Raw genomic sequence first — 18,370 nt, 5'->3', positions numbered from 1 at the left:
AAGGATATGGAGGATTGAATAAAAATTTAAAACATATTTTTGGGTGAACTATATTTAAAAATAAATTGCATCAATAAAAACCACTCACCTATACATTAAAGCTAAAATGTTAAAAAAAAACATTAACAAACAATAACCGACAATATGGGATTATTCATGACAAATGCCCTTCATTCTTCTTGGAATACTGAGAAAATTCTATATTCTAGCTCGCGTGACCAAATGCGAACTTCTATTTAAATAACTAGTAAAAAAGTTTTTTATTATTATCAAGCGCAAGAATCCTTAGTCATGGCGGCAGGTATGTTCTCCCTCGTCTTGGATATAACGCTAGTTCCAAGCAGCTCTGGACACTTCAATTTTCCTGATTGTATTGCATCGATTGTTTTCAGTAGATCGTAGTTTATCGACTCCGACACTTTCGAGTCTTGCCTATTAAGAAAGAAATACTTAACTATTCGATTTTGATAACAATTTGACGATCAAGCAGGAAATCCAGAAGAAAATGAATTTTAAGAAGAATGCGATCTACTCCACAGCAATGGTACAAGCATGTCGTTAAATATTTTTTGGAAGAATGAAACATAAGAAATTTTTTTGGGAAAAATATGTAATGACTTTAATTGGTGCTTCGATATTTACTTGTACTCAGGATGTTCTGTAACAAATTTCCTTATCCAAGATGCAGTGGTGAGTATTTCACCCGATGCTCGTCTCTGAATGAACTTCAGGTACTGCTGTATGGTACAATGGGTGTCAGCATCGACATCCATGCCACTAAGGTAATTATTTATCAATGGTATGAGGCCTGGGAATTCACCCTCCTGAAAATAATTCGATATTGATTGACTCGAATCATTTCGCATAGTTCGGCATTTTCAATAAATCCGGAGAATAGAATAATTCTTCCTCTAAAAATAAACTCACTTTCCCCAACAGTAACAAATTATTACAGTTACACAACCATTCTTGAGATTGAGAAATGCAAGAAATCAAAATACATAACTATTTAGCTCGAAGAGTTGAAGCTGGCAATGCTAAAAACCGGATACTTTTTCAATATATTTAGGAATGAAAAAGTTTCAGCGATTTTATTTTGGAAATCGAATGACTGTCAAACCGTGATAGGGCATCAAAGTTTTTATGAAACATGCTGTGAATAATTGAATCACTTGACAGTTCAAGTTATATCAAATAATAACTTATCATTAATGAAATTTCATGGTCGAAGGTATTCTTACTGCAAACATATCTGTTACTGATTCCCTTAATAAATTTCCTTAGGAAATGATAAGATAAGCTGGTTTCTTAGATAATTCACTCGGTGCGTACGGTACAATATACACCTTGCACTCATCGATGTAAATTTTCGGATGCAGTAATGACTAGCACAAATTTCGTTACTTATTTCATGAATTACTGATTGACCTATCTCAATATCTTTCTCGAAAACCAGATAAAAAAAAATCAAAAAGATTCTAATAAGTACCCTATTTATGAGGAGATTCGCTCGAAATACATGCGATAAATAGACGGATAATTTCGTAAAAAGGGATCATTTAGGTAACCCCCCCTCCTTTTCACTCAGAATCGTCTGAAAAATAAAAAAACATTGTTTGTAATTGGAAAATCTTGAGTTTTGGTGAATTCCATTTGTCCAACTTTTCATTAACGCCCTGTTTATTTTTGGTCCAAACAGCAAACATCGTTTCAATGCTACGTAATGAAAAAAATCCACCATTTCAATTTTGTCATGAATTTCAAAAAACGAATTTTTACTCGTTCATCAGTTGTAGAAATACTATGTGCGAAGACAACCCCAGAATTTTCGGCGTTCCCCACCTCAGCTACTGAAATAAACTAAATTTTCGAGCAAGCAAGCATAAAACTGCTATACATGTTTTATTTCAATTCACTAACCTTTCCATTGATGATTTCGTTCACAGTCATCTTCGCGAAACTGTCGGAAATGTTTTGGCTACTTTTGCTTGTTTGACACACCTCGCTCGCTTCCGGTGGACTAACTTGCGTAGTTATATCTTTCCTAAACCAAAACATACCTTCGGCGCAGGCATTCCTCTTCTGGGCATTAACCATATTTTCATCGACCTGAAATGAAGAGAAAAAGGTCTGGTCAAGAATAGTTTCCTTGAGTTCACTTCTAGGACGATATATTTTCAGGAGTATTCAATCCGACTAGCGGATATCCATAGAAAATGTAATTAACTATCTCATTTTGTCTCAGGCCCAATTACTGGTGCGTCCATTAAGATTTAAAACTGCAATTTTTCAAGGGAAGAATATATGGAGGATTGAAATTTAATTGGAGCATTAAATTTGAACGGACTTTCCCGTAACTGTGCTTCTATCTCATCGTATTCATTTCGGAGTCTCCTTACCTTACTGATTGGTATCAAAAAGTCCAGCTGGTAAGAGAGGATTACCCTCGTCAGCAGGACAACGAAACACACTATAGCAGCGTTTTCAAAATCGGTAAATTGAACTTCACACGGCCTGAACTCCACCCTCCATCCGATGGTGGAGTTTGGAGGAGGAGGTTTGAACCTCATCGTCTGCCAATTGGTCGATTGGATATTCTGCGAAAAAAATCCATAGTTTCGTTTGGGTTAAGTCTTTTTTTATTTGACATGTATTGATGAAGCGAAGTTGAAATCATTCATTCATTCATTCATTCATTCATTCATTCATTGCTGTATCCCGTTACCGGGAATAAATCGACAAAAAGAAGAAGAAAAAAAGAAAAAAAAAGTCAATGTACAAGTGAAAGACCCAAAAATAATAAAAACTTCGGGAATGAGTTACGCAATAAATTAAATGAAAAGTGTCCACCGAAATTGTGAAAATCGAATTAGGCTGAAGGACTTTGGTCGATGGCCTTTGACTGTTGTCAATAAATGACAGTTATTATTATTTGGAGTATCGAGCCATCATCAAGTACCTATATTTAAAAGGGTTCAGAGATAAGCAGATTTACGAAGATATGCTTTATACCCTTGGTGATCAATGTCCTTCGTATGCGACCGTGAAAAATTGGACTGCAAGCTTCAAAAGGTAAATTTTCCATCGATGTGTGTGTTTCTGTGTCAGTCCCCGAAAATATCGATGCAGTTCATGACATGATATTATCAGACCTTCGAATTGGGCTGAAACGGATATCTGAAGCACTGAATATTTCATACGAACTCGTTCATCATATAGTTCACGTCAATTTGCACATGAGAAAAATTGCTGCCAAATAGATCCCCGAATGTGTGAATGTTGACCGAAAGCGTGCAAGGGTAGAAGCATCGCGTTCGATCTGAGCTCGATTTGAAAACGATGTAGACTTCTTAAACCGAATTATTACTATGGATGAGACTTGAGTACATTTCTACGATCCAGAAACAGAGCAACAATCGATGGAATGGCCACACTCTGGTCCTCCAAGACCTAAGAAGTTTGGTGTCCAAAAATCTGCTGGAAAAGTTCTTGCTTCAGTTTTTTGGGATTACCATGATGTAATCATGATTGATTTTTTGGATAAGGGTAGAACAATAACCGGAGATTACTATTCGACATTACTGAATTAAACAGAAAAGACGCGGAAAGCTATCCAAAGGTGTTTTGTCTTTGCAGGACAACGCCCCTGCACACGAATCTCTTGTTGCCATGCAAAAAATTCGTGATTCAGGGTTTGAATTACCAGAACACCCCCCTTATTCACCAGAATATCATCTCTTTCGTCAACTGAAAAAAAGTTTAAAAGGTCGTAAATTTTCTTCCAACGAATAGGTAATGAAAGCTGTGGAGGTCTGGATTGCAGAGCAAGAAGAAACAATTTTTTGGAAAGGTCTAGAGACGTTGCAGGTTCGCTGTAATAAAATGTATCCAATTAAGAGGAGAATATGTTGAGTAATAAAATATTTTGACATTGAAATTTTGTTTGGTTCTATAGTAGGCTAAGAATTTTTCAATATATCCTCGTATACCCCAAACAATCAAATTATTCACCTCGAAATGATCTGTGTCCTCCTCATCATTCTGATGCACCTTCTCCGAGAACAAAACCAAGGAGTCTCTGATGAAGAGATGTGCAATATGTTGAGCAAGAAGATGGTCTATATCGTTGTCCCTCAGCTTCTGGTAAACCTCGGGGTCGTAAATAAGAGGGATATCGTTGAATTTTTCCCCTTGTGGAGACAGGTACGAGTCTATGGAATCGTATCTGGATTTTTTAATGACGAATTTGTCTTCGCTCAGAGGTTTCAGGCCCCTCTCCTCGTCTGTCCTGCAGTCCACGGAAGCGGCTATTATGCTCCATCGACAATCGACGTCGGTGAGGAACCCTCTATGCGCGGGCGATGCGGCCGAAAATGCCAACTGAAAAAAATCTTCCTTTCATGGTTTTCCCACTAGATCAAGAAGGCGACAGAGAAGAAATTTTCTAACCGAATCTATTCGGATGGCAGAAAGAAGATATCTAACGATTCAAATTCAAATTACAGGAAGAATTTTTTGCGATTATCTCATCAATAGTCAACTCCAACAAAAAAAGGCGGGCTTCAATTAAATGCATAATTTTTTTAATTGAACACTTATGTAAGGAGCAAGATCAGAATGAATGCATATTTTGTTGACGCAGACCAACCCGACGTGGCTTGATTTTGAATCGTATCTTCTTTCGTATTAAGAATAGGTATTCCGATTTCAAGCGGATTTATATCGGAAGTTATGACTGCTAAACAATGGATCTACCAATTCTATTATATGACGGCCATTTTCTTTCATTTCCATACATCAGTACTCAGTACCGAATTCTTAAAATTAATCTTAATTTCCTAATATAACTCGAGACACTGCGTATTAACCAAAGGCAGATCAATCAAGTAGTCTCATCGAAAAACGAGTCAAGTCAAGGTTTCCTACACTCATTAACGGATCATTATGACATCGATAATATTTTAAGCGTTATCTAATCGTCTTCGCCATTGTTTTTCATTCCCCTGATTTTCGAATATCTGTTGCACTTGATTTATTCCATTAACCCATATATAGCATCGTAGATAGGTACAGCGTGCGTAAAAAGTAACGCAAAATTTTTATCATTAGTTTTTTCATTATGGGGATATTTAAATTATAAAATAAGAATTTTTATTTTTTATATCTTTTGAGGTGTTATTGAAATCATTCCTTTTTCGTAGATTTGTAATTGGTGAATAACTATTGAAAATCATAATTTAAAAATAGATGTAACTGATATGTTCTTTCATTAATTAATGCTTCATTTGCTGTTATAAGCTATGCTTCCACAGCCACCTATACAAAGGAAGATAAAGGCAGCTCAATATGAAGATATCTTTGCTAGATGCTAGGCACACAATTTTTGAAGGAATTCTCACTATTGTTTGTAACATCCTCTTGCAAGGAACTCTAAATTTTCGAGGACAACCTGACTTTAATGTGAGTGTTTTCGTACCAAAATAAATATTCTGTTGTGAAAACCAAACCATAAATACGATTTACTACAAGCATTAAAAAATTAGGTAGTCAATAAAAAAATAGGGAAAAATGTGTTCTAGCACTCGAAAAATCAAGAAAAAAATAATTCAAAATTAAAGACTCACCATAATAGGACACAAGGGAGTGAGTTGGTCATAAAGAGTCCTTGCCTCTTTGATATTGCAAGCCTGAAAAGTGAGTTGTAGGCAACAGCATCCCATTCCAAATCCCATTGCATCCATATATACATGATCAGGCAGTGCTGCTTTGGAATGTTTATAGGAATCATCTACTGGTATCACAGTATTTATATCTCTGAAAACTAGGAGGAAATTGCTACTTCAGCTAAAACGAATTGAATATTTAAATGAGGTTCAAGATATGTATATATGTCAAAAGTAATTTTCCAATGAAACATTTTTTTTCATTGAATTTTTGAGCCATATTCCTCATTGAATTCATATCCTGGATAGCATTAAAATATTATTGCACATATATCAATACATACTAGTTTTTCAAATGGTTTTTAGAAAAATTATGAAGAATAGTAATATTCTTCATCCTTAATTGGGAGTATCTTGATGAGAACATCTTTGAAGAATTTTCTGAAACAAATACTGATTTCGAGCCTTCCTTAGCCTAGTGAAAATTCCATTTAAGTTTTTATCAGAATCAGAGGTTTAACGCTATTAACATTGCAGTTTCTTTATCAATAAATCAATAATTTTCCTTTAGAAACTTATCAGGAATAATGTCAATGCAAGTTAATTTTACAAACATTGATAAAATCAAAAGTGTTGTGGAAACTTCGAAATAAGGAACTCCCGATCAACATTTTTTACTGAAATTAATACATATGCACAAAAATCATCCCTGAGTATTATATGGATGAAAATTTTTTTTCTTACTGAATCATAGTCCCTGAAATCTGAGAGATTTACATTTTCGAGATTTAATTGAGATTTAAAGATTTACATTTACTCAAACAAGTGAATAAATTACTCACTTGGTAAATTCATGGCAACTTTTTTACCTCGCCTCAAACGAATATTTTTGGACAAAGTCTTGAATCTAGGATGTCCTGAATAAATTGCTTCATCAGGAAAAAACAATGATCTTGTACAACCTTCATCTGGAGTTGTTTTGTAAGGGGGATCTGTGAAGTTTTCACATCCCAACCTGGAAAAACCGGAGATTGTTGTACTATGTACAAACACTGATATATTCATAGGGCTTCATAACCCAATATAACTTAGGAACTCCAAATAATCAATTATTAAATCTCTAATTGAATTTTCCAAAAATGAAACCAGTCCATCATTATTTGCTCCTAGCTGGAGATTAGTCTCTACTTAATAAAAAGAAAAGACCATAAGAAATTTCATATAGAAATAATCCATTTTTTTTGCTTCAACATGAAGATTATATAAATAATCTTAAACTTGATTCAATATCTGTAAACTTCTATACTTGATATTTGAGTTTATTTAAAGGAAAAGAAGATTATTCTACGTTAAACATGCTACTTCCATCTTTTCTGATGTACGTTGTATAGAATATAAGAGTTGTATAGAATATAAGAGTTGTATAGAATATAAGAGTTGTATAGAGAAAGAAAATTCCCAAACCTTGGAAAACTTGTGATAGACATGACACACTCATTTTCCTTCAGCAATTGTGTCACTTCTTCCCTTCTCATTTTCATATTAGCTTCAACGATGTTGAAATGTGCCAACAGACCTCCGTAAGGTTTACCTGGTGTTCCTTCGACCATATAAGCCCCATATTCAGGCCTCCACAAAGACTTACAACTTAAAGGGTCAGCCTGTTCTTTTTCAGTTAATATTGCCAATATTTCTTTGGCTCGCAAACTAACTTTAGCTTCTCGCCTTTCATCAATGAATTTCACTATGATGTATTCAACTTCATCGCCCCATTTCAAAACGTCACCTTGCCTGTTTTTCAATCTCTTATACAGATTTATAAATTGTTGGATACCATGTTCGCGTACATGTTGACTATATTTCTTGGTTTCTTCCCATGATAACGGACTACCTTCGGACAGAAGTCCCATTGCAACTATATACAATTTTCAAAATTGAAAGTTATTCCACAGCACAATATTTCACAACACTGCCTCAAGTTTTCAGTAATCAAAAATCACACAACACACTTGAAATTTAAAATGCAATTTCATTAAATGTCGCTTGATTTACCAACGTTCACTCAATTTGGAACGAAAATTAAATTCAAATATTTGAATTGACATTTGACCGTACTTTAACCCACAAAAGAATCAAAGCAACTGAACGAGAAAATATTCGCACTATCTGAAAATGCGGAATGGTAACGATAGGCTGAGCTTATAACTCAAATATACATTAACAATATTTTTATTTGTATTGTACTAATCGAGCGCAAAGCCGCGAGCGATTAGTGACTTGACAGATCTCGTAACCTTGAAGATTACATCGCAACTATTATAGTAGCGCTTTTGCAACCTACAATGTGACAACTTAACCCTTTTGCGGCAGGTTCAGACTCAGAGTGGAATCTTCTACAGATCAGGACTCAGGTCGTATGATATAATCAAGTTACAAGATTTTCTGCTGTAGTTTATGTTGTATGCTGTGAAAGATATCCCGTGATAGGGCAGCTTTGGTCAGTGATTCTATCTTTGATTTCTATATATATTTCTATCTATATAGAAATTAAAGAAAGCTTTTTCAGTAGTGGTAGCGTATATTCAGTGTGGATGTGTATATTCAGTCACATTAAATGATTCTGGAAAACTGGACAACGTAACATCTTGAAAAATTGATGTCATACAGGATGTCTCCCTCTCCCTAATATATGAATTATATTTGAAAATAAAGTATCAAGTTATGTACCTATTAAGATATCAATAAAATTCATTTTATACTGTTAGTTATATTTTATCTATACAATTCGAATGCGATGCTTATAATGTTACTTATGTGTGTGAAAGACTTAAAACACTGCTATATACTGTACAGTGCTCATATCTTACATTTGAGATTTTATGCATAATATGTCGCAATAGTTCCTCATGTAAAGTAAATGAATAATATTTTTCTACATTTGAGTAGACAATAAAAGTCATATTTTTACCAAATTTAAGTTATTCTGATTCCTATAATAAAGCCCCTCTCACTAACGAAAATTTGGCACAAAAACGACATACACAAGTTTATTATAAAAATATTGGAATTGTAAGTGGAAATTTTGAGTAAAAAGGGAGTATTTAATAATTTGTGTGAAGTTAAAAAAATTTCTGAAAATACAGCGCAATACTATATTTATGTTTTATGAAAACGATGCACTCAAGTTAGATCTAAATACGGTAACTACTGAGAGTACCTTGAATCAATGCATCATGTTGCGCAATATCTCATCATTCTGTCCAGGCGTTTTGACTTCCAGGATGATTGAACCCATCAGTAAATAAGAAACTAAATTGATTCAATTCACAGTTGAATTCGCTACACTATTGAACGGAAGAAGATATAAACCTTGTTAGAATATCACATGTTTCCTATTTTCTATGATAAAAATATCAGGAATCGGATTGGGCACCGCAAACATGAAGAAAAGTTCAATTAATGAAACTGAAACTCTTCATCATTTCTTTCCTGAAAAAACGAGAATATCAGCTCAACGTACTCTGGTATCTAATCAAAATGAACATCTTCAAGTTAATATTCCTGAAATGAATTATTGATGGAGAATCAGTGATCCTTATCAATTGTTTAGCAGTGTACAGGCTGGGCAAAATTCGTTGTCTACTGATAGGATCTCGAGCACTATAGCAACTAGAAGAAAACAGATGACACATTTCCTAGCTCATTTTCGGAGAAACAAAGAATGGTGAAAACCGCAGCCTCCTACGATACTTCGTTTTTGAGTTTGACAATTTCGTAAAGTTCTCATAACATTTTTGTCTTTAAAGTTACAAATCTAAAACCTGAACCTTATACAGGCACTTTTTTACATAGAATCCACTGATGAGCTCAAAATATTTTTTCATTTCGAACTTTCATTTTTTCAAATGCAAAACTTTTATTGAATTTGTTATTTTTGAATTTGAAAAAATCTTTTGTCAGTAAATTCTACGTAAGACGAAGTTTAAGTTAGAACCTAAGAATATTCAACTTTAAGATCTGTAACTTTAAAGACAAAAAAGTTATGAGAACTTTTCGGAATCGTCAAAATCAAAATCTCAATTTTTGTTTATAACTCGAAATCTAAAATTGATTGGCCGATTCTGTTCTCAGATTTGGATTAGTCATGAAAAAAGTGCTCGAGGATGTGTCATCCGTTTTCTTCTAGCTGCTGTAGTTCTCGAGATCCCCTCAGTAGACAACGAATTTTGCCCGCCCTGTACTTGATAGTTTGATATTGAACTTTACTATTGCTTTGTTCTGGTTCGCACTAAGGACAATCCAAACCGGTTCAAAGTTTTGTTGGACCCTCCATAGTTGAACAGCAATGGTGAGGGCGAGCTCACTCTGTATAAATAAATGTGCTACTGATTTGAGTGATTTGAACCAATCTTGAACCATCGGAAAAGCGAACCAAAACAGGCATATATCAACTTGAAGGAATATTTTGGAACTGTATAGTAGGCACAGACTGAGGTCAATTTATGTGTTTCCTTTGAGTATTCAACCCATTTGGTTAATACTCAATGGTGTTGGACAGGCTAAAGGACCTCGGTTTGTGGTCCTTTGTTGCAGTTCTTATAACAAATTCCATTATCTTATTACACGTACCTATTTGTATTAACATTGAGTAGTCAACCCTCTAGGCAGTCTAGGCCCTTGGGGGTTAATACACATTGGTTCTATTTAGTTATTACTAAAAAAATGAACTCTTTTACTTTTTGGATTCCGAAAATGTTATCTGGCATCATCTCGGGAATTGGAATTATTTCGGTCTTGAAAAAATTTTTGGAAATTCGGAGTGCATGGAGTGCTGATCAATCGATGCCACTCTTCAGAATGAATCCACCTTACTCACTTTGCCTCAATTATACCAAAATCTCCTCATTATGCCATAAAAGTTAGAATTTCTATCAAGCTAATTAATCCCATTTGCATCCACTAACGCCAATGGAGATAACGAAAGATGTGTACCTCTGGCCACCTTTTAATTAGTAGGCGTATCCAGAGTGAAATTAAGCACTATCATTATGCACAGCAAGAAAATGTGAATATTTTAACGACAGAGTTACATCGTACGGCAGTGGTGTAACAGAAAGGCGCTCCTTGCAAATATTTTGCAAGCCACGAATTAAAAAATTTCTATATAGCGAATCCTTATCGAAGCTGGAAGTGAAAAACGGCGTAATTATAAGTTTCGGCGGCTAGAGATTTATAGATAGAATTTGGATCGATAGATAGGACTAGATTTATTGTTGGAATCTAGATCAGAGTCTTGACAATTCAATCTGTAACACGTTCTGATAGCCGGAAGTGATTCAAAAAACTGATCGAGATCGAACGCAGCGGGCTTGTCTCTAGGAACGAGAGCATTATCGTTTTTCTCAATTGATGATGAATTCCTAGTTATAGGCATCTTCAATTTGGATCAAACAGGGTGACTGAAAACGAAAGGGAAATCGAGGAAGTGAAGATACATGTATTGCATTGTGTTCCCATTATGTATATGTATGACGATTAAACCAAACTTGCCTGATACGAATGTTGCTAGTTTACCAGAAACGGGGAGTTATTTTTTTCACAAAAAATCGAAGAAAGAGTTGGAAAGACGAAAATAATATAGTGATAATAAAATCAGGCGCATAATACACACTTATTATTTGACAGAAGCCTGTTTTGAAAAAAAAAACAAAGCATCTCGGCCAATTTATTTCAGAATTCTCTTATTGCAATAGTTTAATAAGTGCAAAAATTATGATATTGAGCAAGAATACATTTTCTAACATATAAATCCCGGCACCCCGCTCCTTCAGTTTTTTATTCAGCTTTGTTCTCTTTTACAGATAATATCAGATAGATTATACAGATACACACGACATGTTTTGTTCTACACCTGGCGCTCTTTGTGAGCTACATATACCGATTTCTCACCTAAAAAAACCCGGATATGAACTTTCGTATTAATACACTGCCATATTTAGTAGAATGAGAGCAATATTTCAATTCTTGTAAAGAAAGTTTCACACCCTGTATCTTATGATATTGCTAGTCTATGGACTAGCAACACTTGTATAAGAGACCTTTGGCGTAGTCGTCATAAAATAAGGTGTTGTATCCCCAGTTTCTCTTGATCTGCCTCCCCTACACCTACATGTGAGGAAATGTAGCCTGCTGGAAGCAATAAGAATATTCCTTAACGGGAATCTCCTACTCGGAAACTGGGTTGGACATATGAGGATATTGGATCAACTGGATTCAAACCTCTTGGCAAAACCATTGGATGTCATGCCAATCATCTACGATTTCGAAACGCCCTTTGAAACGGTCATAGCTGACCGTCCTAGTGCAATAAGTTTCGTGAATCGTTTGGACAAAAAGTCATCCACGTGGTTTACTGATGGATCAAAATCAGAGGGGCACCGGCATATATGGACCTAAACTGAGGATCTATAAAGCCGAACTATAAAGCCCTGGGAAGTGAACCCTCTATTTTACAGACCGAGACAATGGCTGTTTACGTATACGCTCAGGAGTGTATTAAAATGAACCTCAAAGGTGTGCATATCTATATCACCACGGACAGCCAGGTCACGCTGAGGTACCTGGAATCACACTTCCAGAGATCTCTGTTGACATGGGAGTGCCGTAATGTAATAACATAAAACAATTGGCCAGAGACAACAAAGTTACTCTACTATGGGTACCAGGGCATTGTGGTGTTGAAGGAAATGGGAAAGCCCATGAACTTGCAAAAAGGGCATCAAGGTTAACATCTGCTGGATCTGAGCCTTTCTGTGGCCTTGGAAAACACCAATCCAATCAGTCCAACAATGGGAGTTGAACAACCGAATAATCTTTTAGAGAAACACTCCTGGACTTACTGTCAAAGAAATTCGTGACCTACACCAGAAAACTGCTAAAGTTGTCACGAGCTTAGCTTCGGGTGATGGCAAGACTGCTGACATCATGAAATGGGATAGTCAGCCGATCAAAGGTCAATTTTCCTCTATAGGTATGTGCTTGGAAGCTTTGTCTATCTACACATTTCAATATCGATCTATTCTATTCTATAATATTCCCCACCACCGGACAACACAACACCCAGACCTAAGCGGGAATCGAACCCGCAACCTTCGATGTACTGAGCCAACCTCTTAATCCACCAGCCACCGAAGGTGGTCAAGTCAGCAGATGATATTTGTAGGCTCTGTGGATCAGAAACAGAAACAGCTGAACACATGGTATGCAGGTGTCCAGAGCTGGCGAACCTAAGAAACACTCATATGGGGAAACCAGTCCTGGATACTCACGAGGTAACGGCTAAGGACCCTAAGGATGTTGTCGGTTTCATCAACATCATTGACGATCTCTTGGGTTCCTATGAATGAGAAGGGTGGAGAACAAAAGATTTACATACATGGTCGCAGTTCCCGAAAGGCTAATCGAGTCTCAACGACCCCGGTTCAAATAGATGATAATAGATAATAATAATAATCCCCAGTTTCTGGATTTCGCTTCCGTTTTGAATCACCCTTCACCCTTTATTTTAGTAGATAAGTCTGATTACTGAAATTCATCATTTGTTTAAAATTCTTACATGAGAGTTAGGGAAAACTCATTTCACAATTCTCATTCGGAAAAATCATATACAGGCTGAATTTTATCCAAAAGACCCAACTAACCAAAATGGTTTGGAGCTCGATTTTAGAATTCTGAATTTATCAGTTGTTTACCTACTCATTAATTAATCACATTAAAAATCTACAATAGTCCTTGAATGATTCAAACTTGCGTGTCACAAAAGTTATGATTATTCGAAATTTTTGGTGAAGTAAAGGCACTTTTTAATGGTCTATTGAAATTCACCTGAATGGCCTCTATACGTGGTATGAATGGTTACTCATGAGTAACCAAAAAATATAAAAATCTCAGTGGGACTTTCTTTTGGATCGATGAGACTTCAGGATACGATGGAGTAGCATGATCGTCTAGTAGGCTCGTGAATCTAATCGGCAGATTTTGAGTATTGAATATCAAATGAAAAACGGGAAAAGCACTGAGGTAAACTCAAGAGGTTTTTAGTGCCTTTTCAAATGAATGAGCAGTGTTCATCCCTCCTGATACTGTAGGGACTATCACTCCTTCAAACCACCCTACTACTACTACTACCTACTACTCGCAAGATATAGTAGAAAATCTTGGTCTAATATTATAAACAATGCCGTTTCTAAGAAAAATATGAATAATGAATTTCCACAGCATCTTTAGTTCTATAGGGTGTTTATGAATAGCCTGTAGAATACACTGCGCATTTATTTTTAGGCCCAAATGTCTGTAATTTTCGGAGTTTCAGCAAATAAGGATATAAAACGGTAGGTTTCCACTGATTGATGAAGAATTCGTGCAATCGTGATCAAATTCAATTCAGTCTAGTCGGCCGATTATGCATACGCAAAAACTCACTAACTCCCGGAAGAAAAGAGCCAATTTTCAGGTTTTCACGGAATCGAAGGTCGTTTATAGGGAAAATCAACAACAAGGCATCTTAAATATTTTACTGAATATACAAGAAAATACTGATCTAATTGAATTTAAACTGAGTAGATAGTATATAGTACAAAAAAAGACTTAAAAATTTTTTAAATCCTATAAAAATTTGCAACTCACAAACTATTTGTCCTAGGGGTTGAGTAGAGTAACTCATGCTAGACTTCACCCCAAGTGTATTTTTATTTTTTTCCCAATAAAGACACTATTATTATTATAATTATTATGAAACCTACATTTTGCACCTTCGAAACGTTATTTTAGAGCCATCGTTGGAATTGATATTTTTGGAAATATTGGGATTGGAAAAATAAATTTCCTCTTGGGAAGCGTCGATGGGACTGATGGGAGAGTTCAATGCCTGGATGGATGACCACTCCGGTTGTGAATTTGCTTGAAAAAACTATCAATGACCAAATTATCCTCATGCAAGAAAAAAGTTCTATCCATATCTGTCTCAAAAAGTTAGATTTGCCTCCTATGCTTCCTCCTTGCATAGGGTGCATTACACATTCGTCAATTTTACATAAAAGGTTGCGTAATTTAAAATAAAAATTGGACTACCGAAGATATGCATTTTGTGCGTTACCTTTCACTCACTTTTTATACCTGAAAATAATTATAATTAATTAGAGAATGTTCGGAATGTATCTTTTCGGTCTATATTCGAATATTGAAAAAGAAGAATACGAAACTTCCAAATATTCGTTCAAAAAAAAACTAAGTGTTAAACGGTGCAAAACTCTCACATTATCAAGAAATGATATTAATTGCCCGGTTTGGAATAAATTAAGAAAGGTAGCACAGAACCCCACCCCGCGGAGGCTGATAACGAAGTGGTCCAGTTCGATGTTGATTGTGAAAGTCCGACCAGGGAAGGATAGGGATTTCGTGTTTTGAGGAGACCTACCGCTAAAAATCCACTACTACATTTCCGTCTATATAAGATTCCGTAAACCGATTTTGAATCAGTCAAATCCGACGGGGTTTCCATAATCAAACTGGGCATTCGTACAAAGTATTCTTGAAAAAATGGTGAGTGCAAATATGTGATAGTATCTCCGAGAGCTACTCGCCAAGGAGCCAAAAAAAAAATCGCAAGAAAAATTGTTGGTGTTCGACTCAATTCAGTGTTCGATGGAGAGCTATTCATTTCCTGTCATTTATATCGAATAATTCACAAAAAAACATCTTGTATAAATTTTTCAACTTGTTTGGAAGCCATTAAATCATTGACATTTGTACTTGATAAGTATTAGGAAAAAGGGAATTAAGTTAAACAAAAATATAAAAATAAAATATATCCTATCAGGATAAACATCCAATCAAATCAAATGAGGAGGTATAATAAACTCCGTTAAAAGAATTCACATCAATATTAAATTTTTTTAAATATTTCTCGGTTATCTTTGAACATGGTACAAACCATAAGTCCACATATGCAGTTTTGTCCACTTAGTTTGTGTTGAGAAGTTGAGAGTTTAACCGTATATCAGATTGAAAAATTTTTTATATAGGGAATCCTTATCGAAGGAAACATAAAATATGTGAAGCTACATAATTTAGCGCAAGAAATAGTCTTTTGATTCGAAAAATTCCGAATAGATGTTTCATTTGATATGATTCTAGCTTAAAATCGATAGGATGGAAAACACAATTTTCCTGAGACGAATCCGGATCTTCATGAGCAATACATATATTTTATTTTTCAATAACTCCAAGCTTATTCATATTCAAATTTCAATACATTGATCTTGAAATGGTCGATTTAACCCCACTCCCCCTCTGTCCCTGTCCCTACTAAAAATAAATACTTTTTTTCAGATGGCCACTTGGTATTGCATTTTGAGTGTGTTAATATATTTTCAAGATACTACAGCAACTCTAGTTCCAGTTTCTGTGCAGTATGCCCCCAAATGTGAAGTGAGTTCGCTCGTTTTTCAATTTAATAATCAAGATATTCAATTTCTTGAGTTATCGGAGAAAACAAACCATCATGAAATTTAAAAGTCCCTTCCTTGAGTGTCATTTTAAGTAGGGTTAAAGTAAGCTTTAAAATTAAAGGGACTTTATGTTTAATTATGAAACTGGCCGTAAGCTTCTTCATGATATTGGAATCGGATAATAATTTCCTATTATTGTGTCCGCGAATCAGCTTTTATCGTAAACATTTCTTGATGACCTTAAATTTGTAGGGTCTCCGATGCCACGAACAGCCCCAATACAAGGTATTGCAATCTCAATACTTACTTCAGCCACAACTTCATCAGGGTATTCAACAAGCAGAATATCAGCATCCGATAGTCCAAGAGAAACCTTACCCAAAATGCCCCTTAGGTCACTTAATCGGAACCAACCAGGCGTATGAGATCAATGATCAACAAAAACTCCTTCAAAGTGTGCAACACCTACACGCTCTCCTGCAGTATCAGAACCAGGAACAAAAACAACAGGAATATCAAGCTTCTTATAATCAGTTGAAGAAAGCTGAGCAGCAAAAGTATCAAGCTACTTATCAACAGTCCAACGACGCTTACCAACAGAAAAATTACCAAGCTTCATTTGAAGGATTGAACAATGCTTACCAACAGAAAAATTACCAAGCTTCATTCGAAGGATTGAACAATGCTTATCAACAGAAAAATTACCAAGCTTCATACGAAGGATTGAATAATGCCTACCAACAGAAAGATTACCAAGTCTTATATCAAGGGTTGAACAAAGGTTTCCAGCAGAAAGGCATTGAAGCTTCATACCAGAATGTTAACAATGGATATCTGCCTCCCCAAATTCCCCAACAACTAATTTCTAATGACATATACAAAACTGCCTACCAATCCTCGCAAAAAGAGTCGCAAAACTCACTTTCTCAATCTCAAATTCACCAAGAAATCTTATCAAACACCAATATTCAAAAGGGATACGAATCATTACGCCAAAAGTTCAACAATGCACAACTGTCATCTCAAATCCAACAACAGCAACTGCTGAATGCTAATATCCAACAAAACGAGCACGTCAAGAGTGAACTGAGTCAAGAACACCACGGAAAAATCAAGCAAACGATCAATTACGACATCAGTCATCAGCACCAAGGCTTGAATCAACACCAGAGCCACTTGAACGTGTACAACGATGCCAAATCGTCTACCAACATTGAGAGACACCTCGACACACACCATCATGAGGACGGAAATGATGGAAATTCGGAAGAAATTGACTACGAAACGGGTAAGAAGAAGAAGGATCACGATGCCTATTACAAATTTGAGTACGGTGTTAACGACCAACATACTGGCGACATCAAAAACCATAAGGAAGAAAGGGCTGGCGATGAAGTGAGAGGAGAATATTCCTTGGTCGAAAAAGATGGCAATGTCAGAACCGTGAAATATTTTGCTGATTGGAAAACTGGCTTCCACGCCACTGTCCATAACTCCAAGTCTAGAAATTAGGTTGACTCTGCCATACTTCGCCATCGAGAGTACCTTCAATTATGTGATTCTGTTTAGTCATAGGTAATAATTTGTTTTTGTTGAAGGTGATGACAATAATCTTAACTTTTTCATTATTTCCTGGAGATCTTTCTAATACATTTTAGAGTTGGACTTTCAGATTTTGGTTGTCATCATCTTTTGTTTTGCCATATTAATTGTACATAACTTGTACCTTTTTATTTTGAAAATATATTTTTTATATGAATTTTGTTGTTGTTTGGATAGATGGAAAAGAAAATCATAGTCATGGTTTTTAACAACATATATGTAGGTACCTAGATTCCATAAATCATGATCATCACGAAACTATAATTCCAGTGAATGGCTTGACGGTATATGAGTGGTACGAAAATTAAATACTATCCTTGATTCAAGAATGCTGTGTGATACTTAACTTGAGATTTTGGAAAGAAGAAAAGTGCGTGAAATATAAAGATTTGGAGTACTTACCTATACCTAGATAAAGATGGACTTGAATTTTGACTTGGTAGTATGGTAGTTAAGGTAAATTAGATTGACAAAGAAATAATGACTACAGAGAACGCATCTTCAAGCAGCGGAGTGTGCACATGCTGAATTTTATTTTGGCAGAACGTGTTCAACTCATACCTACCATACCTCATCAATCATTATTCAGGTAATCTG

At 35.5% G+C, this 18,370-nt stretch overlaps 2 protein-coding genes across 3 annotated transcripts; one reads left to right on the top strand and one right to left on the bottom strand.

Moving 5' to 3' along the window:
* Positions 1-34: 34 nt before the first annotated feature.
* LOC123311414 (glutamate--cysteine ligase) lies at positions 35-7,881 on the bottom strand. Its single transcript, XM_044895338.1, has 8 exons — positions 7,128-7,881; positions 6,506-6,678; positions 5,625-5,821; positions 4,012-4,380; positions 2,400-2,597; positions 1,921-2,109; positions 643-824; positions 35-432 (listed from the first exon to the last, which is right to left on the bottom strand). Exons 1-8 carry the CDS (start codon positions 7,571-7,573, stop codon positions 270-272), a joined length of 1,917 nt encoding a protein of 638 aa, XP_044751273.1. The 5' UTR covers positions 7,574-7,881; the 3' UTR covers positions 35-269.
* A 122-nt stretch (positions 7,882-8,003) lies between these two features.
* LOC123311415 (putative mediator of RNA polymerase II transcription subunit 26) lies at positions 8,004-17,922 on the top strand. Of its 2 annotated transcripts, none has more exons than XM_044895340.1 (3): positions 8,004-8,074; positions 16,053-16,151; positions 16,424-17,922. In XM_044895340.1, exons 2-3 carry the CDS (start codon positions 16,053-16,055, stop codon positions 17,681-17,683), a joined length of 1,359 nt encoding a protein of 452 aa, XP_044751275.1. In that variant the 5' UTR covers positions 8,004-8,074; the 3' UTR covers positions 17,684-17,922. The 2 variants fall into 2 exon arrangements, with proteins under 2 accessions (XP_044751275.1, XP_044751274.1); XM_044895339.1 differs by lacking the exon at positions 8,004-8,074 and adding an exon at positions 15,190-15,263 and having other exon boundaries at positions 16,424-17,921.
* The last annotated feature ends 448 nt before the right edge of the window (positions 17,923-18,370 follow it).

Source organism: Coccinella septempunctata, chromosome 4 (genome assembly GCF_907165205.1).
Source record: "Coccinella septempunctata chromosome 4, icCocSept1.1, whole genome shotgun sequence".
NCBI classification, from domain to species: domain Eukaryota; kingdom Metazoa; phylum Arthropoda; class Insecta; order Coleoptera; family Coccinellidae; genus Coccinella; species Coccinella septempunctata.
This window is presented reverse-complemented; position numbering and strand designations above follow the sequence as displayed.

Bases quoted from the DNA above. Each gene is read 5' to 3' on its own strand.
- LOC123311414 (XM_044895338.1), bottom strand. From the start codon at position 7,573: ATGGGACTTCTGTCCGAAGGTAGTCCGTTATCATGGGAAGAAACCAAG. The intron at 4,381-5,624 runs GTGAGTCTTTAA...GATTTTTTTCAG, and splicing joins CTCCCTTGTGTCCTATTATG to TTGGCATTTTCGGCCGCATC. The intron at 2,598-4,011 runs GTGAATAATTTG...TTTTTTTCGCAG, and splicing joins AGGACACAGATCATTTCGAG to AATATCCAATCGACCAATTG.
- LOC123311415 (XM_044895339.1), top strand. The intron at 16,152-16,423 runs GTGAGTTCGCTC...TTAAATTTGTAG, and splicing joins AGTATGCCCCCAAATGTGAA to GGTCTCCGATGCCACGAACA.